Source organism: Siphateles boraxobius, unplaced genomic scaffold (genome assembly GCF_051911475.1).
Source record: "Siphateles boraxobius isolate OS27281-9 unplaced genomic scaffold, OSU_SipBor_1 6, whole genome shotgun sequence".
Classification (NCBI taxonomy): domain Eukaryota; kingdom Metazoa; phylum Chordata; class Actinopteri; order Cypriniformes; family Leuciscidae; genus Siphateles; species Siphateles boraxobius.
The window spans coordinates 16,180,219-16,204,524 of record NW_027509186.1 but is presented as its reverse complement, the minus strand read 5'-3'; the positions used below and the strand labels follow the sequence as shown (position 1 = coordinate 16,204,524).

Here is a 24,306-nt window from a genome sequence, read left to right as displayed (position 1 = left end):
AATATTTATAACAGTAAATATATTTTAAAATGGAATTTATTTGTGTAAGCAATGTTAAAAACTGCTTAATATTTTTTTGTGGAAACTATATTTTTTGAAGTCTGATGTTTTTTTTTTCAGAATACTTTAATGAATAGAAAGTTCAAAAGAAAAGCATTTATTTGAAATAGAAACCTTGTAACATTATACATGTCTTTATCATACAATTTAATGTGTCCTTGCTGAATAAAATAATAAACTTCTTATTGAGCTCAAATTATTGAACGCATGCATTATTAATAATCTGTATTATTAATAAACTGTGATTTTATTATGTTTCTCTCTTTTTCTGTCTCTCAGTGGGTGAGTATGTCAGCGATTCACTCTTGGTCCCGGATCGCTGCCGTTTCCTACACCAGGAGCAGATGGATTCTTGCGAGAGCTACGTGTACTGGCACAACATCGCCAAAGAGGTAAATAATAAAAGCTCACAAAATTACAACGTGAAAAAGTACTGGAAGAACTGGAATTCAACTCTAATAGCTTCACAGCTTTAATGGTTAGTGTGATGCCTTTTGAAATTGCAGTCGCCCACTGTGATCTATGATCTTCTTTTTCTCATTTCCTCTCTGCATTATTACCAGTATTTCCTGGTGCTCCAAGTTTTTCCATTGGTGTTTTATAGGTCATTTCAGCCTGACATGTACAAGCAATTACAAAAAGATGTACCTAACATAGAAAGAATGCACTTTTTTTTCTCATTCATTCTTTGCCCTGATCATTAGGCCTGCACAGCTGACAGTCTGGAGCTGCATAGTTATGGGATGTTGTTGCCGTGCGGTGACCGTTTCCGTGGGGTGGAGTACGTCTGTTGCCCTGGCAGGGCAGGATCGAGTGGACGGGGCGAGATGGAGACCGCAGACACTGTACAAGGAGAAACAACACCACTCGTCTCCATGGCTGGAGAAAAAGTTGTCACCAGGTAAAGAAGACTTGTGGTCCATTAATCATTGCCCATATCAACACATTCATTTGGCTCTTCATTTTGATTTTATAGTGTCAAAATGCTTTATATAGGAACCGTCCTTAGTTTCACCACAACTGACTGTTAATCCATAATTTAATAATTAGCATCATATAAGACAATGTTTTGGGAGTGACAACAGCATTTAAATGCATATTTGAATCTCCTAAATCATCAGTTACTTATGATTGACTCTGATAACTAGAAGAATTTAACGATTCTGATTTCAATTCCTCTTCATGATTCTGGTTCCTTAAAAGCTTTCATTCATTTCTTTTAGGAATAAATATTAAGATTTATATATTGATTATAAGATATATTAATATTATAATATTAATTATTTATATATTAATATTAAGAATATAAATGCAATTCCATTAACAAATTATGAGATTGAGATAAATAACAATTTGTTAATTTAATTATTAATTGTTAATTTAAAACAATTCTTGCAAAACTTATCTTAACTCAACTAATTTAAGTTTCACAGTTGTAGTTGTGATTTGTTTGTTCTTGATTCACTGAAAATAACCGACTCAATAGAGTCATTGGTTCAGAAATCAGACAACTGGTTGCAGTGAATTTTGATTCACCAAGAAAAAAAAACTAATAAGAGTCATCCATTCAGGAATCGGACTATGCTGGATCGGCTGAATGTTTTTGATCATTAAAAAGAAGAGACTTGTATGAATCTTTCATCTGGGAAACAGACTACACTGGTTGTGCTGTATGTTTTATTCATTCAAAACTGTCCGCTCATAAGAATCATTCATGCGGGATTGGGAATCAGACCATGCTGGATCGACTGAATGTTTTTGATCATTATAAAGAACAGACTTGTATAATTCTTTCATCTTGGAAACAGACTGCACTGGTTATGTTGTATGTTTTATTCACTAAAAACAGTCAGCTCATAGGAATCATTAATTCGGGAATCAGACTAGACTAATTACGTTGTATGTTTGATCCAGTAAAAAGAATAGACTCGTATGATGCTTTCCTTCAGAAATCAGACTACACTGTTTAAGCTGTATGTTTTTAATTCACTAAAAAGAACCAACTCTTGTTCGGCAATCAAACTTCACTGATTGCACTGTATGTTTTTGATTCACTAAAACCAAAAGATTCATTCATTTTAAGAATCAGACTACACTGGTGGTTTCACCATATGTGTTTGTTTCACTAAAAGGAATCGAGTTGCAGTATATGTTTTTGATTCATTCAGAAGAACAGACTAATGAGTAATTTGTTTAAGAATTAGACTACACTGGGTTCCATTTCCCAAAATCATTGTAAGTCTAAGTTTATCGTAGAACCAATTGCCACCAATGGTCTCTATGATCAACTCAGGCTAACGATGCTTTTGGGAAACACAGCCCTGGTTGTGCTGTATGTTAGATTCACTAAAAAGAATCAGCTCAGAAGAGTCGTTTGGGAAAAAGACTACACTGGTTGCATTGTATGTTTGATTCACTAAAGAGAATCATCTCATAAGAGTCATTCCTTTGAGAATTTAGACTACACTGATTGCATCTTGACCTACTGACCAAATGTGTTAAAAAACGTACTAACTTTAATATCCTTCCCGCTCGATCAGTGTGAAATCGACGGCACCCACTCCCAGTCCCTCCCCTGAGACGGACATCGAGGAAGATGACATGGAGGAAGAAGAGGAAGAGGTAGTGGAGGAAGAAGCTGAGGAGGAAGAGGATGATGAGGAGGAGGAAGGGAATGAAGAAGAGGCAGCTGAGGTAGAGGAAGCTGAGGAGGAGGAAGCCGTCACAACAGTAAAGGACCAAGAAGATTATGAGTATCCCATCGACTCTCATTTCCAGGGCCAAGACTACATGGACAACTTCTACTACGACAAGAACCTCCAGACTGCCAAAGCCTCCACCCAACCTCAAACACGGATGGACAACCGTGAGTCTTACGACTGACATTTCATGTGTCAGGACTCATAAATTGGCTCGTTCACACACACAGACACTCAGCAGAGGTTAAACAGGATGCATAAGGTTAAATGACGTTGCATTTTTAATGCTTCCTCTTTAGTCCCTCTCATATACAGCGATGCTGAAGATTTAAAGTTAACACACTGCTCGTGCTGACACTACTTTAGTTTCACTGAGCTGTAGTGATTGATCCTTCTTTCCCTCTGTAATAGAATAATTAATTGAATAATCCCTGATTGGTACTTAATTAAGTCTCTTTCTCTCCTGTCGGTAGTGCCCACTCCTCGTCCTACAGATGGCGTGGACGTTTACTTCGAGATGCCGGGAGACGACAGTGAACATGCCAACTTCCTGCGTGCCAAGATGGACCTGGAGGAACGGCGAATGAAACGCATCAATGAGGTGAGGGAGACATGACTTTTTAGTGTCCTTATGTCCTTAAGAAGTTACATCCTTATGTGACCAACAAGAGTGTGTAAGAAGGAAAAGAATCATGTGACTTTATTTGTGTATCTAGATCATGAAGGAGTGGGCAGAGGCAGATAACCAGTCAAAGGACTTGCCTAAGTCAGACCGCCAGGCACTGAATGAGGTAAAATAAACAATAATTACTGTTTCAGTCAAGCTTTTACACTACCGTTCAAAAGTTTGGGGTCAGTAAGATGTTTATGTTTGAAAGAAATTAATACTTGAATTGATGAAAATACAGTCATTACTGTGACACTTCTCAAATCGTTCTCCCTCTCTCTCCCTTTGTCTCTCTCTCTCTCTCTCTCTCTCTCTCTCTCTCTCTGTCTCTCTCTCTCTCTCTCTCTCTCTCTCTCTCTCCCTTTCTCTCTCTCTCTCTCTCTCTCTCTCTCTCTCTCTCTCTCTCTCTCTCTCTCTCTCTCTCTCTCTCTCTCTCTCTCTCTCTCTCCAGCATTTCCAGTCTGTTCTACAGACCCTTGAGGAGCAGGTAGCCGGCGAGAGGCAGAGGCTGGTGGAGACGCACCTGGCCCGTGTGGTTGCCACCCTGAATAACAACCGTAGACTGGCTCTAGAGAGCTACCTGAGCGCTGTGCAGAGCGACCCTCCACAGGTGCGACACTAACTGACAACTGCTACCAGAATATTAGCACAATACAATATTTGCTAAATAAAAAAAATAGTTCAGTCGTATTAGCAAAAGGAAGAGTAATACAGAAAAATATTGTCACAGAAATAGTAAGAACAAAAAATAAAGATCAGTATATTTCATAGATATATTTGTGCAGGAAGACTCCATCAGAATCAGTAATAAAACATCCAGGGTAAAGCAAGACATTTGTGTGATTATATATCTTTCTTATGTTAGAGAAATGGAGGGCCTGATTCCCTCAGCCACAACATACCTTTACAACAGACATCGCTGAGTGTTATTCAACTGTTTTTTTTTGTTGTTGTTGTTGTTGTTTTTTCCTGTATTATGTCTTTTTGTATTATATTGGTTATGTTGTGTGTGTTAAACAAGTGCAGTGCTGTGAAAAAGAATTTCCCCCTGGGGACAATAAAGTTAAGAGTTAAAGTAAAAGATCAAATCAGAATCTTTTTTTTGTTTGTTTTTTTATTGCCAATCTCATTGCTGATAGCATGTGGATGTATTAAATACCGCGTTTCTAATTCTCCCCCACTCTCTTTTTGACATTATTTCTCTTTGTTTTTCTCCCTCACACTCAAAACACACAGCCAGACCGTGTGCTCCAGGCTCTGAAGCGTTATATGGCCGCAGAGCAGAAGGACCGACGACACACTCTTCGTCATTACCAGCACATCGAGTCTGCCGACCCCCAAAAGGCTGAGCAGATGAAATTCCAGGTTTGAGACACTATCTCTATCTGTTCTTCCAATGAGACCAATAAGATTTCAGTGTGGGCGGTGCTACCTAGCACAGCATGACAGGAATAAACCATTTTGGTGTTTGTAAACAGTAATGACATGTTTTGTGGGCAGAGCCTACCTAATGGCAGAATGTGACTGTTCTGCAGTAAAAGTCTTAGGAAGCTTGTTTCCACCACGGAATAAAGTATTGAATATAGTATATATCTCTCAATTTAGATTTTAAAAAAAAGCTTTTTTCTCAGAATTGTGAGAGAAAAATCTTATAGGTTTAAAAGTTATCTATGTAAAATGTTTTAGGTTGAAATATTTCATGCTTTAACTGTAGGGCTAATACATTATGCCCTCTATGAACTGCATATGTGAATATTATGATAGATGTATTGTTTACATCAAATTCATGCTTAATCGTCACTCTGTCTAGTCTGTCAGTTTAATAGCTTGCCAACATAAAAGTTTGCAATAGCTTCAAAGGGCATCTTAGATGACGGTGTTCTATAAACAACAATATTTTTTTTTCCTTATTCCGTGGATCTCTACTTATATGTCTTGTTGCTCATTGTAGACATGTCAGATTTATTGCTTGATCTTGTCAGATAACGCTGAAAAATGAATGAAAAAGCAATGTAATTTCTGTGTTTGAAGGTGTACACACACCTGCATGTGATCGAAGAGAGGATGAACCAAAGCCTGGCTCTGCTCTATAAAGTCCCCGGCCTGGCTGAGAAACTTCACGACGAAATCCGTAAGTGTTTTCGTGAATCCTTTGTTGCCTCAAAGTCTAATAATTCTCAAAAGGATTCACTCAATCTGTCTGTCTCTGCAGAGGAGTTAGTGAGAACAGAGAGAGGGGACATCAGCGAACTCATGACCACTTCCTTTTCTGAGACGCGCACCACAGAAGAGCTGCTTCCTGCTGAGAGCGAGGAAGAGCGAGATGATGAGGAGGAAGAGGACAGAGCTTTCCAGAACCGCCCCTACCCGCCACGCATCGGTACAACATGCACACATGCACAAAACATGCATTATGAGGACAGAAAGTCTTGAACATGTTAACAGTCTGAAAATACTAACTATACTTTATCCTTTCTCTTTATTTTTGGGCAATGTAGACCCCCAGCCTAACGAAAAGAAAGGTAAATACTAAAGCTCTGATCACACTTCCGTTTTTAGTTATATATTTATAGTGTTTATGAAGTTGAGTAACTGTAAGGTCACTCTTCTGTCTGTCCACAGTTTCATCAGTAGATGAGTATGACTACACCACCTCTGAGAGAGGACCAACTTATGAATATGAGGAGAAGGTTAGGACAAAATCTGCTCTAAGAGACACAGAATTACACATTTACATATATATTGTGTACTGTACTGCTCAGAAAGTGCTTTCTTACAGAAGTGACTTAGTTTGGATTGAAATAGTAGCTGCATTGATGTCAGTTAGGGCTGCACGATTTGGGTATCTATTCTTTTTTATTTCGGATTAATCAATAGCGCTCAGTTAACAAAAAATGTCTTCACTTCTGGTGGTCTCATCAAAAAACATTGGAAATTGAAAGTATAGTCAAAAACATTGCTTTTTGGGGTACAGTATCTCATGCAGTATGCTCTGTTGTATAAAGCACATTTTGGCAAATGTAGGTATTTTATTGAAACAGAAAATGTGCACACTATGCACAGTATACTGTATGTACTTTGTACTGGAGTAATAGAGTAGTATGTCAGTATGCTACTCTGAACAAGACAGTCTGGGATTTCTGCAGTTTTGCAACTTGACCACTGGATGTCACATTTGGAGTTTTAATGAGTTTGAATAAACAAAAACTTCATAGATGATATTTCTCTAATAAAAAATGCTCTGAAAGAAAATGTAGAATTGAAAATGTTTTTCTATCCCACACAATCAACTCTGTTCCTCAGATCAACACCTCTGTAGAGCTGAAGCAGGTGGTCTACAAGTCTCCAGGGATCCAGAGAGATGAGCTGGTGAGAGCTTAAAGGCTTTCATTTGTGAATTCATTTGTTTTATGATGTCTAATGTTTAGTTTTCTTCTTTTAGCTCTTGGAAAATTGCTGTACCACACTTGTCTCATTCTACTTTCATGTTCAGTAAGCGTAAATGCAAAGCCATTACTTTAAAGCTATTGGATAGCCAATTGTTCCCTTTCAAGGGAACTTCGAGCTGCGTCAAACGCTGCGGGAACGCCCCTGCGTTGTGCGTCATGAAGCACGTATGGAATCAGCCCAATGGAGAGATGAAACGTCATAGGCGGGTGACGTCATCGACCAGGAAACTATAAAGCACCCCAAAAACACAAGCGCATTAGCTTCTGTGCTTTCAGTCGCGCTACATGTGAATCTGTCCCTGTGTGATATTGTCTGTCTTACATACCCTGCACCACACAAACAATTTATCCCTATATATATATATTGAGAGATTATGGCGGACGAACAGCAGTTTAGAAAGTGTGTTCCTCCCTGCTCGCGTTATTTAACGAGCGGGGATACACATGATCTTTGTGTTGTTTGTTTGGGAGTTCAGCATGCCCAGTTTGCTCTCGAGGGAGCAGACTGTGAGCATTGCGAGCGTTTGCCGTTAAGGACGCTCCGCTCCCGCCGATCGCTCTTTGAGGAGAGCGGTTCGGTGCGCGCTCCCCGCGGTTCGGGTCCCGCTTCTGCCGAGGCAGAGCGGCGGCGCTTATCGTGGGGATCGCAGATGGATCTCACAGCGGGGTTTGAGACGGGCTCTGCCTTATCTCTCCCTTCACCTGTGAGATCCAGTGCCTCAGTCCCGGGTTCGGAAGCACGCGCTGCGGTTTCTTCCGCTCGGGCTGAGGCACCAATGCTGCAGCTATCCAGTTCTGAGGAACTTGATGTTGTTAGTGTTGAGGGAGATGTGGAGGATTCGCCACCCCACACTCCTGAGAGTGATGAGCTTATGGAGGTGTTAACAAGAGCTGTTGAAAAACTTAATATTGAATGGCCAGTGACTAGTCAGGAGTCTGTTTCTAAATCAAAGTTGGATGAGAGATTTTTGCCGTCACGTGTGCAGCCTCCACGCCGGTGCCTGCCGTTTTTCCATGATCTCCACACCGAGGTGTCGAAATCATGGAGAAAACCGGTGTCATATAGAGTGTTTAGTCCCCAGACTTCAACATACGCTAATATTATGGGAGCCAAGGCTCATGGTTATGGTGCTTTGCCTCGTGTGGAAGAGACGCTTGCGAGCCATCTCTCCCCCGAAGCAGCATCATCTTTTAAGGCACCGGCATTACCCACCAAGCCTTTAAGAAACACTTCGGCTTTGGTGGGTAAAGCATATTCGGCAGCAGGTCAGGCTGCGTCATGTCTGCATACTATGTCAATCTTGCAGGCATACCAGGCTGATCTGCTAAGGGACATGAGTGAGAGTGAGGAGGTCAGTACTGACGTAGTTCGCGAACTGCGTCAGGCTGCTGATTTATCCCTGCGTGCCACCAGAGAATCGGCCAAATTAATGGGTCGTTCTATGGCAGCTCTGGTGGCCGCAGAAAGACATTTGTGGTTAAATCAGACTAATATTAAAGAGAGAGAAAAAGCTTTTCTTTTAGATGCTCCTCTTTCTCCCATGGGGTTGTTTGGTGATGCTGTGAATTCAGTTATCGATAAATTCCAAGAAGAAAAGAAACAAACTGCAGCTTTTAAAAAGTTTCTTCCCCTTAAAGTTCATGTCCCTGGGGCTGCTGGGCGGGAGCAGCCCCGGCCGTCTTCGAGCTCATCACATAGAGCGCAGCAGAGGCAGAGTGTCGCGTCTCGTGCTCCCCCTGCTGGACAGTGGGCTCAGCCGCGACACTCTCAGCCGAAGCCTTCTCCCAGTAGAACTGATCTGAGGACAGTTATATTGGCTAAGAAGGCTTCGGCTAAGAAGAAGTCCTGACGCCAAGCCGTTCAGGATGCTGAGGGTGGTCCCCACCGAGGCGGAAAGGTGTTCACCTCTTTTTACGGTGCCCATTCCTCCTCGGTGCCCTCAGGGGCTCGTTCTGCCAACCCCGCCTTTATGCCGGGGCACAGACGATCCCAGCGAGCGCTTTCCCGAGGGACGCTCGCTCCCTCTGAGGAGGGTCTCAGAGCGGTCAGACCAGTTGTTCCCTGCCGGTGCGCCGTTACAGGGCGCTGCGTCTGCTGCTCAAGTTACACCAGAGGCCAGTCTCGAGAGGCTGGTACCCTTAGTAGAATTTCTGGCAGAGAGGAAAAGCCTTCCAAAAATATCTCATTGGGTCCTGCAGACAGTAGAAAAGGGTTATGCTATCCAGTTCAGGTGTCGTCCACCAAAATTCAGAGGGGTTCTGCACACAGTGGTGGGCCCCGAGCAGGCTCTGGTATTGGAACAAGAGGTGAAAACGCTCCTTCAAAAAGAGGCTATAGAACGGGTTCCTCCTCCCAGTTTGGAGTCAGGTTATTACAGCCGATATTTCATCGTTCCAAAGAAGGATGGGGGGTTGCGTCCAATTTTAGACCTGCGCATATTGAATCGCTCGGTAGGGAAGCTAAAATTCAAGATGCTCACTATCAAGCAGATCGTGTCTCAAATCAGGTCCGAGGACTGGTTTGTCACGATAGATCTGAAGGGCGCATACTTCCATGTGTCCATCCTTCCACAACACAGGAAGTTCCTGAGGTTCGCCTTCGGGGGCGAGGCGTACCAGTACAGGGTTCTTCCGTTTGGCCTAGCTTTATCTCCCCGCACTTTCACGAAATGCATGGATGCAGCACTAGTGCCTCTGAGGCTTCAGGGCATTCGTATTCTCAATTACATCGACGATTGGTTGATTTTAGCTCAGTGAGCAGATGGCGGTTCGGCATCAAGATGTCGTCCTCGCTCATATCAGAAAGTTGGGGTTGAGGCTGAACGCAAAGAAAAGTGTATTATCTCCTTTTCCAGAAGACCACTTTTCTGGGTGTCGTTTGGGATTCGGTATCGATGCGGGCGCGACTCTCTCCGACCCGCATCGCTTCGATTCTCTCAGCTGTGAAACAAGTGAAGCTAGGCCAGCTACTCACTGTCAAGCAGTTTCAGAGACTGTTGGGTCTGATGGCAGCAGCGTCCAACGTTATACCTTGCGGCCTGTTGTACATGAGACCGCTACAGTGGTGGCTCAGGACCAAGGGATTCTCCCCGAGGGGAAATCCGCTCCGCACGTTCAAAGTCACGCGGCGCTGCCTTCGTGCTCTGGTCATGTGGAGAGAAACTTGGTTCCTATCCAAAGGTCCTGTGCTGGGGGCTCTTTGTCGTCGCATAACGCTAACGACGGATGCTTCCCTCACAGGGTGGGGGGCGGTCATGAGTGGTCGCCCAGCCCAAGGTCTGTGGCAGGATCATCATCTTTCGTGGCACATAAATTGTCTAGAGATGTTGGCTGTGTTTCAGGCTCTGAAACACTTCCTAACAGACCTGAGAGGCCATCATGTGTTAGTTCAATCAGACAACACGTCGGTGGTCTCTTATATAAATCATCAGGGGGGCCTGCGGTCTCGCCGGCTTTACAAGTTGGCCCGTCAGATCCTCCTGTGGTCCCAAGGGAAGCTACTATCTCTGAGAGCAATGTATCTCCCTGGGTATTTGAATGTGGTAGCAGACTCCCTGTCGAGGCAGGGGCCGAGGCCAGGGGAATGGAGACTCCACCCCGAGGTGGTGGAGCTCCTTTGGTTGAGTTTCGGTCGCGCCGAGGTGGACCTATTCGCTTCCAAGGAGACCACTCATTGTCATCGGTGGTTCTCCATCACTCTTCCAGACCCCCTGGGGTTGGATGCTATGGTGCAGCCGTGGCCGAGGTCACGTCTGTACGCCTTTCCCCCGATTGCTCTGTTACCAGGAGTTCTGGAGAGGGTCCGCCGGGACGGGGTCAGTCTACTACTAGTAGCCCCGTTCTGGCCGGCCCGAGTATGGTTTGCGGACCTGATTTCTCTCCTGGACGGTTCTCCTTTGGAGCTCCCGGTCAGGAGGGATCTACTCTCCCAGGCGGGGGGCACGATACTTCACCCCCGCCCAGAATTGTGGAAACTGTGGGCTTGGCCTCTGAGGGGGCCCAGCTCATAGACTCCGGTCTCTCAACCGAGGTTGTTGAGACCATTCTTAACTCCAGAGCTCCATCCACGAGGAAGCTTTATGCCTTGAAGTGGAAACTTTTCACTTCTTGGTGTGGAGAACACCTGCAGGACCCAGTTAACTGCCCAGTGGGTGCAGTGCTGGAATTCCTGCAGGAGCACTTCTCCACAGGGTTATCCCCCTCCACACTAAAGGTGTATGTGGCGGCACTAGCTGCTTACCACGTCCCTTTCAGTGGAGTTTCTCTTGGGAGACACCCGCTTATAACTCGTTTCCTCCGTGGCACTTTGAGGCTGAGGCCAGCAGTTCGTACGAGGGTGCCGACTTGGGATCTGGCCACTGTATTAGAAGGTCTTTCCCTAGCTCCTTTTGAACCTATCGAAGAAGTTCCCGAGAAGTTTCTCACTTTTAAGACTATCTTTTTGCTTGCTATCTCTTCACTAAAAAGAATCGGAGATTTGCAGGCTCTGTCGGTTTCACCCTCGTGCCTGGAATTTGCACCTGGCATGGTTAAAGCTTTTCTGCATCCTAGACCAGGTTACGTTCCTAAGGTTCCTACTAATATTGTTAGACCTACGGTTCTGCAGGCTTTCTGTCCTCCTCCATTTATGTCATCGGACCAGGAAAAACTTAATTCACTCTGCCCTGTTAGGGCATTAGACGCTTATGTCCACAGAGCTGCCCTGTGGAGGAAATCAGAACAACTTTTTGTATGTTTCGGGCCACCCAGGAAAGGGTGTCCGGCGTCTAAACAGAGAATGAGCAAGTGGGTGGTTGAGGCTATCTCACTTGCTTATGAGTCGGCTGGCCAGCCTTCACCTTTGGTTGTCCGAGCTCACTCTACCAGGAGTATGGCTGCTTCTAAAGCTCTTTTGTCGGGGGTTTCCCTGAGTGATGTTTGTGATGCGGCTGGATGGTCTTCACCGCATACTTTTATTAAGTTCTATGACCTAGACTTAAGCTCTACCCCTGGGGCACAGGTGCTCTCGTCCTCTGTGCGCTAGTCTCACATGACGGTCATTTGGTCCTATGGCGACGTGGGTATTCGCGTTCCCGCAGCGTTTGACGCAGCTCGAAGTTCCCTTGAAAGGGAACGTCTCGGTTACGTATGTAACCCTAGTTCCCTGATAGGGAACGAGACGCTGCGTCGCTCCGCCATACTCCCGGCACTCCCGTTAGCGCTTCCTTCAAGCCTATCAGAAGCTAATGCGCTTGTGTTTTTGGGGTGCTTTATAGTTTCCTGGTCGATGACGTCACCCGCCTATGACGTTTCATCTCTCCATTGGGCTGATTCCATACGTGCTTCATGACGCACAACGCAGGGGCGTTCCCGCAGCGTTTGACGCAGCGTCTCGTTCCCTATCAGGGAACTAGGGTTACATACGTAACCGAGACGTTTTTCATAAACACTTTTTGTTATACTGGTTGAAACTCTCTTCACATCCTGATAGCAATCAATAATAGAAGTGGTATAAATATTTAAAAATATACATTCATTTTCTGTGGAAGTCTCAGGACCAAAAAAGATGTGTTCACCGAATGCAATGATGTCCTACCTGCCTGTCAACATATGGCCACTTCTCAAACAAAAGGCTGCGTCCTAGTAAAGCTGCGTATCTTGGCTGCCACGTCATCAAGCGCTGCTGAAGGTTGTTTTGCATCCTTCATTCAGCTCATTATGAAGGATGCATCAAGTTTTCAGGGACAGAAACATGTGTGACTTAGCCATGCGTACTTACTAGAGTTCTAGAGTTCTCATTCTAGAGTTCTAGGGTCGAATGTTACGCTTTCAAAACTAGCTTGCTATTTCTAGCCTCTCCAAAATTGCACGCCCTACCCTTATGAATAAAAATATATTTCCCTATATATGAATGATCAATATATTAAATGGTTTAGCAGTATATTTGAAAATATAAAGAATAATAATTTGTGTTAATATATTACAATATATTGAATAATACATAAGGAATTGCCGCTTTTTATATATTGAAAAACATGTGACAATATATTTACTAATACTTTATCATGTATGTAATTTTATATTCAGTAATACGCTTCATAATAGATAGATGAATATGTGATCAGATATGGGACTGCGTGTGTAATATATTACAGATATATTTACTCATGCAGCATAAACACACATATACATAGAAATATAATGTAATATATTTCTTATATTTTTTCATTATTTACATTATAAATGTTTCATATTTTCAAGTCAGCTAACAAAAGCACAAGCACATCTGCATGTATTAAAGTATTTAGCCAAGAGACTATCACTGTTATAAAATTCCTAATTCCTAAGTAGCATAGCTATTACTTTTAAAATATAGTAATCATAGTCTTGATGGTCTTCGGCCAATCATCAAGCGAACCACACAGCTCTACTCTTCAGCACACCGACATATCAGAAACCTTTTAAATTAAAAAAAGAATAGAACATTAAACACAAAAAGATCTCCCCCCTATATTAATATTGAGCAAAACACATTTTAATTATAATAATAATTTTAACATCTCAGTCAGAAGTCAGAACAGAACTTTAACAGTCAGAAGCAAAGCATGCTGGGAACTAGAAATTTGTTGTAACTTATTCCGTAAATGTGTGTGTGTGTGTGTGTGTGTGTGTATATGTGTGAACATACATTCACATTTATATGGCAACATGTATGTGCAATATATGTACACAATAAAGGATACAACATTGTCAATATTTCATGTAATGCTATTTTTGTCCTCATTTATAAATATTTTATATGTATTACTATATAGCCATACATAGTCAATGCATATATTGCAGTATATTGAAAATAGCACTAGTTTCCCAAATGTGGAAATGTATTATGTAATAAATTGCATTATATTTTGCAGTATATTCCCATATTTTTTTTTCCATAAGGGTTCTGACGGGTTTAAAAGAACAATAGAGCAGTAGATGATTAAGTAGGATGGATTTCCATCTTATACAAATAAAGTTATGTCCCCTCAGGTGCTAATATGTTCCCTTTATACAGTACTAATGAATGTGAAACTCATTTCCTTCTTTCTTTTTTTCTATCACAGCAGCCGGACGTTTTGGAGACGTTTAACCGCGGGGCAATGGTGGGGTTGCTGGTGGTTGCTGTGGCCATTGCCATGGTGATGGTCATCAGCTTGTTGCTAGTCCGCCGTAAGCCATATGGAACTATCAGCCATGGCATAGTAGAGGTGAGAGTTCAGCTGACAGGATGTCGAAATGGCTTGTTTTTAAAGCAGTACGTTCAAGAAATGGGGTAAAACCCTGACGTTACTACGGCTTCTGGCTGTGTTTGTGGTTTTTAATGTGACAGCCTCATGTAAATATATCTTGACCCATTCAAGTAATATAATTAGATTTGGCTATTGATTTCCAAGGAACATGAGGAAGTAACACCCAATCCCCAGAAGCAGCTTCCTTCTGCTATTTTGATATCTATTTGATATCTATGTCATTTTTGCATTCTGATATTTTGATTTGATAGGGAAAAAAGTATAACCGTAAAAGTGAAAACATGAAGCAGATTTTAATATTTAATCTGTTTTTAATGTAATTAATGTAATCTCATAATTAATGTAGTTTTGTATGTGAAATTTGTAAAAGATAAATACAAGCCTATATGAATCATATACGTTATAATGTCTGAGACTTGATTAGGGTTTCTTTTTCAATAATTGCACAACCATTTACCCAATAAATATTTCAATAGACATGAAATAATGATTTGAGTTTAAATTATTTTAAGAAGAGATAGTGGGCTGTTTCGGCTTCAGTTCAGAGCAAGAAAAATATATAATTGTGAATAAAGTTACAAAATAAAAACATAAGAAAAGCTGCATTTGTGTAATCTACAGCTGCAGTTATGAGATATAAAATTATGAGAAATATTTTAACTCATTTCTGAGATTGGAAGTCAATCAGTCACAATCAGTAGATATAAAAAGATAAGTGACTTATTTCATTTTTACTCAAAAATGTACGGCAAGTATCAGTTTAGATAGTAGGTCATTATACACAAATGGTAGATCATTATATTTATGTTAAATGATATAGGCTATTGATCATAGATCATTGTTATACACAACTATTTGACAGAATCGAGCATTTATGCAATGGATAATGATGCTGTTTGTGTATTTGTAAAAATGCATAGGCCTGCATATGCAGATTGCAACATATACAGTATGTTCCCTTTCGTTGTCACTCCGAGTTACGTCGGATGACGACGAATGGGGTTTCGCTTAGAACACCTATCGACTTCGAGTATTACAAAACGAGCCAATGGCAAAGAAATGCCATGGGTCTGCGGAATTTGCATGGCGTAACTCCGCCTCACCTCGTGGGTATAAAAGGAGGAAGCCGGCAACAAGCAGATATGTTTTCGCTTCGGAGCCAAGAGTATTTCTTCACTCCACAGTCATCTCTGACTTCGCTCTACGAGACAAGCTTCTCTCTCCGGTGTTGGTGTGACGGCGATCTGCAGCGAGCTCACAGTGCCTCCTGATCTGTGCAGTAATCTGCCAGTGTGTGTGTGTCTCCCTGTGCGCTTCAACATCGCAGAGTTTTTTCTCTCCTCTCATAAAAGAGCTCGCACGCGGCACGTCTTTTTAAAGACGGCTCGCCCGTGCATTTCTGGTTGCAGCGGACTGGTATCGGACTCTGATAGGCACAAGCGCTGTCTAGTGTGTTTGATCATGCTTGAACAGCGCTCGTGGGTGACTCATGTTCTCGCAAGGGAACGTGATCATCGCGTCATATATAGGTCGAGACTCTGTGAACTCGCAAGAGTGAGAGTCCCCTCATCCACCCCCCGATCTTCGGCTGGTGGCCAGGGTGACCTGAGGGTTACTGTCTGGAACAAGGCGCCGACTATGTGTCCGTGACCCCAGCCCCCCTCTTCAATGACGGTGCCCGCTAGTGAACTGCTGATTCCCGCGAGTCTACCCTCTGGTGGCCCGCGTGTTTCAGTTGAAGCTACAGAGGAAGATGCCATGTCTGTTGCAGCATCACTAGGTGGGCTTGAGTCTTCTGGAAGTGAGGGCTCGTCACACCTGCCACCTTCCGGTGTGCATACGGCTGTGCCTGAGTCTGATCCGGAGATGACGGCCATGCTTTCCTGGGACGATTGGTTTTGGGTAAGGCCGCCGACCCTCGTCCGCGGCAAACCCCAATACCTCTCTTCCCGGACGTGCATGATGAGATCTCGAAGTCCTAGAAGACCCCCTTGTCTTCTCAGGACCGCTCGCTGATCTCATCCGCCTTTCCTCCCCTCGATAGGGCCGCTGCCCTTGGGTACACTGGGGTTCCCCCGGCTGAACGCTTTGTTGAGATGCTATGTGTCCTCAGAGTGCTTCTTCTCGGCGCAATCCTAAGCACCCGCCCGTGGCCTGTAGTTTTTCGTCTACGCTTGTGGCGAGATCCTATAGTGCCACGGGACTGGCAGCCGCCTCACTGCATGCCATGGTCATTCTGCTGGTCCACCTGACCCAGATGCTCATGGACCTGCACGAGGGCGGGACTGACCCAGGGCTCTTCACTGAGCTGCGCGCCGTCACTGACCTTGCTCTCCGAGCGACGAAAGTGGCCGTACGCGCCCTGGGTCAGGTGATGCTCACCATTCTGTGGCTGAACCTGTCTGATGTGCTGGATGTCGCGCGGACCCGTCTGTCCGACATTCCCATATCCCAGGTCGGCCTCTCCGGCGGTGCGGTTGAGGGCTTGACCAACAGCTCTCACCCGCCCTGCCGTCCGCCCAGGTCCCTCGGTCTGCCCACCGCCGAAGGCGCCCTCCCACGGCTCCCACCCCGCCCGTTCACCCGGGCCGGCTCTGGGGGCCGCGGGCGGACGCCACAGCCCCTCTCCAGCCCCGCCCCCCGCTACACGCCGGGTTAAGCGGCGCTCCTGAGACGGGCTCCTCGGGGATGGAGCAGACTGAGGTTGACTCTGTCCCGACGGCCCCGCCGTCCGCTCAGGTCCCTCGGTCTGCCCACCGCCGTGGGCGCCCCCGCGGCTCCCACCCCGCCCGCTCAGCCGGGCCGGCTCTGGAGGCCGCGGTCGGACGCCAAAACAGTCCTCTCCAGCCCCGCCCCCGCTACACGCCGGGTGAAGCGGCGCTCTTGGGATGGGCTCCTCAGAGATGGGACTCAGTTCTTTCCAGGAGCTGGTAGCAGGACCACTCCTTTCCCCGGGTGAGGGCCGGGGAAGAATCCTTATTCTCCAAAGTACTGACTCTCCCGTCTCTGAGCACAGAGAGTTCGGACGTCACAGAGCGCCGCCCACATGCCGTGCTCTCCTCGTCCCCCTCTGTCCCGGAGGTGGTTGACACGGCGTGCCGTCCACGACCGCTTCGCCCCTGTCCCCCTCTGTCGCCAGACCCTTGACAGAGCAGGCCCCCGTGGAACGCTGGTCCTTCCCTGGCCTCCTCTGTCAGGGTGCGGTTTTGACCTCGCCCCCACACCGGGCCGCTATGCCGTCCACGTCTGGGACGGTCATTCCGCTTCGCTGCACCACCGGGGGGACGTCTGTGGTTCTCGACGCCGCTGGCACAGTTGGGAGCCTGCCTAGAGCTTCCCTATCTGTTCCGCTGGGTCGCGCAAACCATCGGCTCGGCTATGCGATTCAGTTCGCACGGTCTCCTCCCCACTTCAGGGGAGTCCGCTCCACTTTGGTCGATGGCTATGCCCTATCATGAGAGCGGAGGTTGCTACCCTACTGGCGAAGGGTGCGATTGAGACTGTCCCTCCAGCCAAAAGGAGGTCCGGGTGTACAGCCCCTACCTCATTGTCCCGGAGAAGTCAGGTGGGTTACGGCCAATCCTGGTCCGAACCGCTCCCTTCACAGGCTGCCGTTCAAGATGCTCCTGGCCAAACGCATTTCTGGATGTGTGTGGCCACAGGATTGGTTTGCAGCGATCGACCTGAAGGACGCCTACTTTTATGTCTCCGTTCTCCCTCGACTCAGACCATACCTACGGTTTGCTGTCAGGGCGCGCGCATATCAGTACGCTGTTTTCCCATTCGGGCTAGCCCTGTCTCTTCGCGCCTTCACAAGGTTGTTGAGGCTGCCTTTGTTCCTCCATGGGAACACGGGGTTCGCATCCTGAACTATCTCGGTGACTGGCTGTCTTAAGCTCACTCCTGAGCACAGGTTTGCGAATACAGGGACCCAGTGCTCCGGCACCTAGCTCGTCTGGGCCTTCGGGTCAACCGGGGAAGGAGTAAACTTTGCCCCGTGCAGAGGAGCTCTTTTCTCGGTATGGACTTGGTCGCCTTCTCCACTCAGCCATATTCCATGACCGAGGGCACGCTCGGCACGGATGCACTGGGGCACAGCTGGCCGCGGGGCCGCAAATATGCGTTTCCCCCAGTGAGCCTTCTTGCGCAGACCCTGCGCAAGGTCAGGGAGGACGAGGAGCAGGTCATTCTTGTCGCGCCATACTGGCCCGCCCGGACCTGGTTCTCCGAACTAGTACTCCTCGCGACAGCACCTCCTTGGCCGATTCCCCTGAGGAAGGACCTCCTTTCTCAGGGACAGGGCACCCTATGGCACCCTCGTCCCGATCTCTGGAACCTCCACGTGTGGCTCCTGGACGGGACGAGGCAGGTTTGAGTACCCTACCACCAGCGGTGGCGGCTACCATCACTTCCGCTAGAGCGTCGTCCACGAGACACGTCTATGCGTTGAAGTGGAACCTCTTCGTCAACTGGTGCTCTTCTCACCGAGGAGACCCCCGGAGATGTTCGATTAGTGTCGTGCTTTCCTTCCTTCAAGATAGGCTGGAGCGAGGGCTGTCTCCCTCCACCCTGAAAGTCTATGTTGCCGCTATTGCCGCACACCATGACCCAGTCGAAGGTAAGTCTGTTTGAAGGCACGACCTGATCATCAGGTTCCTGAGAGGAGCGAGGAGACTGAATCCTCCTCGCCCTCCTCTCGTTCCCTCTTGGGACCTCTCAGTGGTTCTAACTGCCCTGCGGAGTGCTCCCTTTGAGCCGTTGCAATCAGTGGAGCTTAAGTTCCTGTCTATGAAGACAGCGCTCCTGGTTGCATTGGCCTCCATCAAGAGGGTGGGGGACCTGCACGCATTCTCCATTGACGAAGCGTGCCTGGAATTTGGGCCGGCTTACTCTCACGTGATCCTGAGACCCCGGCCTGGATATGTGCCCAAGGTTCCTACCACTCCCTTCCGGGACCAGGTGGTGAACCTGCAAGCGCTGCCCCCGGAGGAGGCAGACCCAGCCTTGGCACTGCTCTGTCCAGTACGCGCCCTCCGCGCCTATGTAGACAGGACGCAGTGTTTCAGGACCTCAGACCAGCTCTTTGTCTGTTATGGTGGGAAGCTGAAGGGAAAGGCTCTCTCCAAGCAAAGGTTGTCTCACTGGATAGTGGACGCCATTGCTTTGGCATACCAGCAGCAAGGTCGACCGTGCCCCCTTGGTGTGACTGCCCACTCCACCCGGAGTGTGGCATCCTCTTGGGCTCTAGCGCATGGCGCCTCGATAACAGACATCTGCAGAGCTGCAGGCTGGGCGACACCTAACACATTCGCCAGATTCTACAATCTCCGAGTGGAGCCAGTGTCCTCTCATGTACTCGCTTCAACCAGCTAGTACTGGACCCGCTCAGGTGTCTTCGCTTGCTCGCCATTCCACTCCACGGACTGGATACGTGCGATATTCTCCTCAGGTGAGCTTCCCCGAAAGCCCTGAGTTCCTCCAGCACTCCTGACGTTGGCGCCAGTGTCTATTGCCTGTGCGTCGGCTAGGTGCCTCCCGTGTGCATGGTCCCTCCCCTGAGCGACCCCCACATGTGTATTTCCACTGTAAGCCTCTTGAGCATGTGTCTTTCCCTTGGCAAGCCACCTTGCCACCCCTGAGGTTGAAATATTCCACCTGCGGCTGGACACCCCAGTGTTCTCCATGTCTCCTTCGGGTCACATGTGTATTCTCTAAGTCCCCCCCTCTGGGTTGGCAATAATTGCATATTTCCTCTAAGCTATGGGATATGCTCCCCAGTGTACCTTGGTATTCCTGTGCTAAATAGGAGTCCTTCATCCGTGCCAGTCTCACGACAAGGATCTCAGATTTACGCAGGGCACTGGAAGACAGCCGAGAAGGTGGCGTGATTAGACTGGTAACCCCATTCGTCGTCATCTGACGTAACTCGGAGTGACAACGAAAGGGAACGTCTCGGTTACGTATGTAACCCTCGTTCCCTGAGTAGGGAACGGAGACATTACGTCTGCCTGCCACTTTCCGCTGTACCGCGGGGATCGCCTGAGCTCAGTCTTGGCTCCTCAGCGAAGAAACATATCTGCTTGTTGCCGGCTTCCTCCTTTTATACCCACGAGGTGAGGCGGAGTTACGCCGTGCAAATTCCGCAGACCCATGGCATTTCTTTGCCATTGGCTCGTTTTGTAATACTCAAAGTCGATAGGTGTTCTAAGCGAAACCCCATTCGTCGTCATCCGACGTAACGTCTCCGTTCCCTACTCAGGGAACGAGGGTTACATACGTAACCGAGACGTTTCTATACACATACTGTATATAATATAAGTCTCTAATATTGTTACATTTTTTAATGTTTTTCCATTTGGGAACCTGCTCAGATGTGTCTATCGTAATGATTTCATTTTTGGCCAACTTCTGTTCATTAATTCTTCCCACTGAAATTCACTTATGCTCAATTTTAAGCAATTCTTTCCCTATCTTGTCTTTGTCTCTTTCCCAGCAGGTCGACCCCATGCTGACCCCCGAGGAAAGACAGCTCAATAAGATGCAGAATCACGGCTATGAAAACCCCACTTATAAATTCTTCGAGCAAATGAACTGAGGAGGGTTCTGCAGTCTCAAGGCCATGCCCTCCCCTCTCACCTCCCGTTTTTCGATTGGGGTTTCCACTGCAACCCCCTCTCCCTCGTACTCTATGTATGTCTATATGACCGATGTTCAAAATGTACAACAAACCCGGCACGTAAATAGGGAGTTTGTAGTAAAACGTTTGCATACTACTCTCTCATCAGGGAGAGAGAACACCAATAAGAGAATCCGCAGACCACCGAGAGCTCCTTTATCCCCCGGTTTTTGCTTTCGTTCATGAGGGTGTGGCCGTGCCGAGCATGTTCGGCGTTTTAAAATCTTGGAATAGTGTCACATTCTTTCCAAATGAATTACGTGTTTCAAAGAAGCTAAACATGTTCGACATGAATGGTTTGTTTTGTCATTTCTATTTTCAAAGCAGAGTTTATTTCATGGTGAATCTGTGATATGAATGAAATAATATATTTTTGAGTTCACTACAGAAACCTGGGAGGGAAATCGAGACATTCTGGCCCTCTAAGACAACTCTGAGAAAAATAAACTACTAGACTCATTCTGTTTTAATAAGACTTAAAAAGGAACAAGGTTTGCATTCACATATAACTAAACCATCAAACATTCTGATAGATTATTAGTCTCAATCACACACCGTAAGAAACTGAATCAGTGTTTTAAATGTACCACGAACGTTCATCCAACAATACTACCCGAAAGCTTAGAATATTTTTCTGGTATTGCTTCTTTAAAAATCAATTCTAAGTAATCCGAAGTCCATACGCGTAAAGAAAAGCATGCAAAATTTGGTGTATGATGCTATAACGTACTTGTCTTGGTCCTGTTTCTTGCTTTTTGATAAAAATGAAAAAATCAGTGCAACAATGACGTGTACATAACTAAAGACGTGACTCGAATAGACGTTTCTATTATTAATTTGTATCGACGCAACGTGTGGACAAAATGATGACCTTGTGCTGCTCACACAGAGAACGAAACATTTCCTAACATGGCTGAATGAAAACGGACTGTTGTATAAACCAGCACAAGAAAATGACACGGTATCTCCTGACTGAATGTATCTTCGGTAGACATAGGCTCCATTCACCGTTCCTCCTAACACACCACGGCGGTTAGAGCGTAGGTTAGTTAGCTTAGCTAATCGCTCCGTTTTCATACAGTAGTTGATTTAACCATCAATGGTTTGTGTTGCGTGACTGAAACTAATATGTCGTCACCTGTGAAAGCTGGTAAACAACTTTCACTGATTGCAAAACTGGTTTAAGTTTCTACACGTGTCACTAAGGCCTGAAAATCAAGTTTTTTTTTTTAAAATATATATTAGAGGGTTATAGAGTTGTCTGTTTGCATTTATGTTCTAGTAGCCTACATGATAGAAATTTTAAATCAAACTTTTGGGTGTCTGTCGCTGTGACACAAATAACGTAAACACAACAATTTACTGTTAGCCTGTTGTAGAAAGGACATGTCTTAGTCTATATCTTTCTAATTGTAGAACTTGCAGGTTTTTGTGAAGAATACCGAATCATCATTTATATTACGTGACATATCAACAGAAGTGAAACCAAAATGTGGGCCCAGTATGTTTGTTTTGCGTTTCTGCAGTCCAAAACTAAACTTTTATATAAACCAAACCAAACTCCGTCCTGTGAAATCGTAGCTCATATTTATTTTAGAGTTATTTTCTGAGTCAAGATACACCAAACATAATGACATGATCGTTTGTATTTTATTGCATTGCCTTTTTTGTCTTCCTTTGTCCTGGAACAGTCACATTTGAACATACCTGAACTGAAACCAAACCACAAAAAAATGCCTGTTTAGCCTCAATGACCTCACAGTTCTGGAACATTTGATTGAACAGAAGCTTCAAGGCATACTACTCATTTTTAAGGCACCATTAGAAACATAATGGTTCTTAAATCTCTCCAGGTTAGACTGGCCTAATTCAACACATGGCATCAGATGCTCATGGCACTTAAAACGGATCGTGGATGTCCTGCTGAAGTCTTGATCGCTCTGAGGTGTATTTATGAATTGTGATCAGTTAGCATTGTGGTTTGATGCCCTAATTTAGGACTCTTAAATAAGATTTCGTACCAGCATCAGGCAGATTTAGGACAATGTATTCAGTAGGGATTGATTTTACGTTATACGCATCTTCTCTTGGCTGAGGTGACTCATCCCTCTCTTATCATGAACCAATAGAAATGTAAACGAAGTTACGGATGTTTTAACTGCTGCATTATTGCCTTTTTCAATGCTGTGTTTTGGATGTAATTATATGTATTTTTTTATTTAAGTCAATATTAATTGGAGTTTGGGTCATTTTCTATATAGATTTGGACTGTAAACACTGAACGGGTCTGATCAACATCATGCTTTTAAACTAAACTAATTAACAGAGCACAACTGTATCCAGATTGACTCATTTGTGTCCATTCATCACTTCAAAATATTTCCTTGTCTTGCTGAATTCATTACTGAAGGATCAATACAGTGAAGGTTAAGATGGAAACGCGTTTAGCTCTAATTTGTTGAACATCCTATACACCCCAGTTTTATCTTTCAAATTACTAGCATGTATAAAAGATACAGCTTAATAATGTAAAATAATTGGTTACTTTAAAAGTAAATATGTAATTTGGTGAACTGGTGCTTTAAGGAACTCTACAGATTTTGTCATTAAGCTACTGAAACCAATGCAATGAAATAAGCTGATCTGGAATCATTCTGAATTTCACCAAAGACATGTTCTGGATATGATTGGAAGGCCAAATAATGTGTTGTATTTTTAATTGACATGTATTGTAAGAGCAAGCAACCTGTGAACTGGTCTGGCTTGTTGTACTTGCATTAAAATGACAATAAAATGATAAATGACCCACACAATTTGACTGTGGCATTTAACTTTTGGAATAGTAGGAGTTATTGTGTACAGTCAGCATCATCCTGTCAGTACACTTTTCTGGTCATTATTAACAAGAGAAATGAAACTTCAATTATGTCAGTCATTTTATTGTAATCTATCTTATGTTCACCACAATACAAATACATCAGGTTTGTTTCTACATTCTCAGAAAAAAAGGTGCAAAGCTGTCACTGAGGTAATACCCTAAGGTACAAAAGTGAAAAGGTACATCTTTGCACCTTACCCAGATAGCAAGCAACCATCGAAAAAAAAAAAATGAATTCAATGTTAATGTGTCAATGTTTACCGCATTGAACCACATCACTTTTGCACCCGCAATTAATGTTTAACATTTTTTTAAATTTCATCATTAAATCAATGTTACAATGTGATGTTGGTTCAAAATCAGGCTTGCACTCTCAGAAAATTAAACACAACAACTAAAACAGCCTGAAATCAACTGCAAATTGGAGGATTAAAAAGGAGGAGGATAAAACCACTCCAAAAAGAGTATAACCACAGCGCCGCCGCTCCCACCACGCGCATCACGCGCTGTGCGTAGGGCACCAAGTGCTGAGGGGGGCACCAAAAATAGCCTAATGAAAAATCAATCATCATATCATAGTCATAATAATTATAGTGCCGATATTAT

General features: G+C 44.9%; 1 protein-coding gene across 2 annotated transcripts in view; it reads left to right on the top strand.

Moving 5' to 3' along the window:
* Nucleotides 1-23,632, top strand: part of aplp1 (amyloid beta (A4) precursor-like protein 1) — a 79,775-nt gene extending 56,143 nt beyond the window's left edge. Inside the window, exons 4-17 of one of the 2 annotated variants that reach the window (XM_077207880.1) lie at nt 340-452; nt 765-961; nt 2,601-2,926; nt 3,233-3,360; nt 3,476-3,550; nt 3,878-4,036; nt 4,663-4,791; nt 5,458-5,557; nt 5,639-5,806; nt 5,925-5,948; nt 6,049-6,116; nt 6,730-6,795; nt 13,961-14,104; nt 20,643-23,632. In XM_077207880.1, coding sequence (XP_077063995.1) covers nt 340-452; nt 765-961; nt 2,601-2,926; nt 3,233-3,360; nt 3,476-3,550; nt 3,878-4,036; nt 4,663-4,791; nt 5,458-5,557; nt 5,639-5,806; nt 5,925-5,948; nt 6,049-6,116; nt 6,730-6,795; nt 13,961-14,104; nt 20,643-20,741 — 1,796 coding nt within the window. In that variant the 3' untranslated portion in view covers nt 20,742-23,632. Of the gene's footprint in view, nt 1-339; nt 453-764; nt 962-2,600; nt 2,927-3,232; nt 3,361-3,475; nt 3,551-3,877; nt 4,037-4,662; nt 4,792-5,457; nt 5,558-5,638; nt 5,807-5,924; nt 5,949-6,048; nt 6,117-6,729; nt 6,796-13,960; nt 14,105-20,639 lie in introns of both variants that reach the window. The other variant, XM_077207879.1, reaches the window with a different exon arrangement.
* The last annotated feature ends 674 nt before the right edge of the window (nt 23,633-24,306 follow it).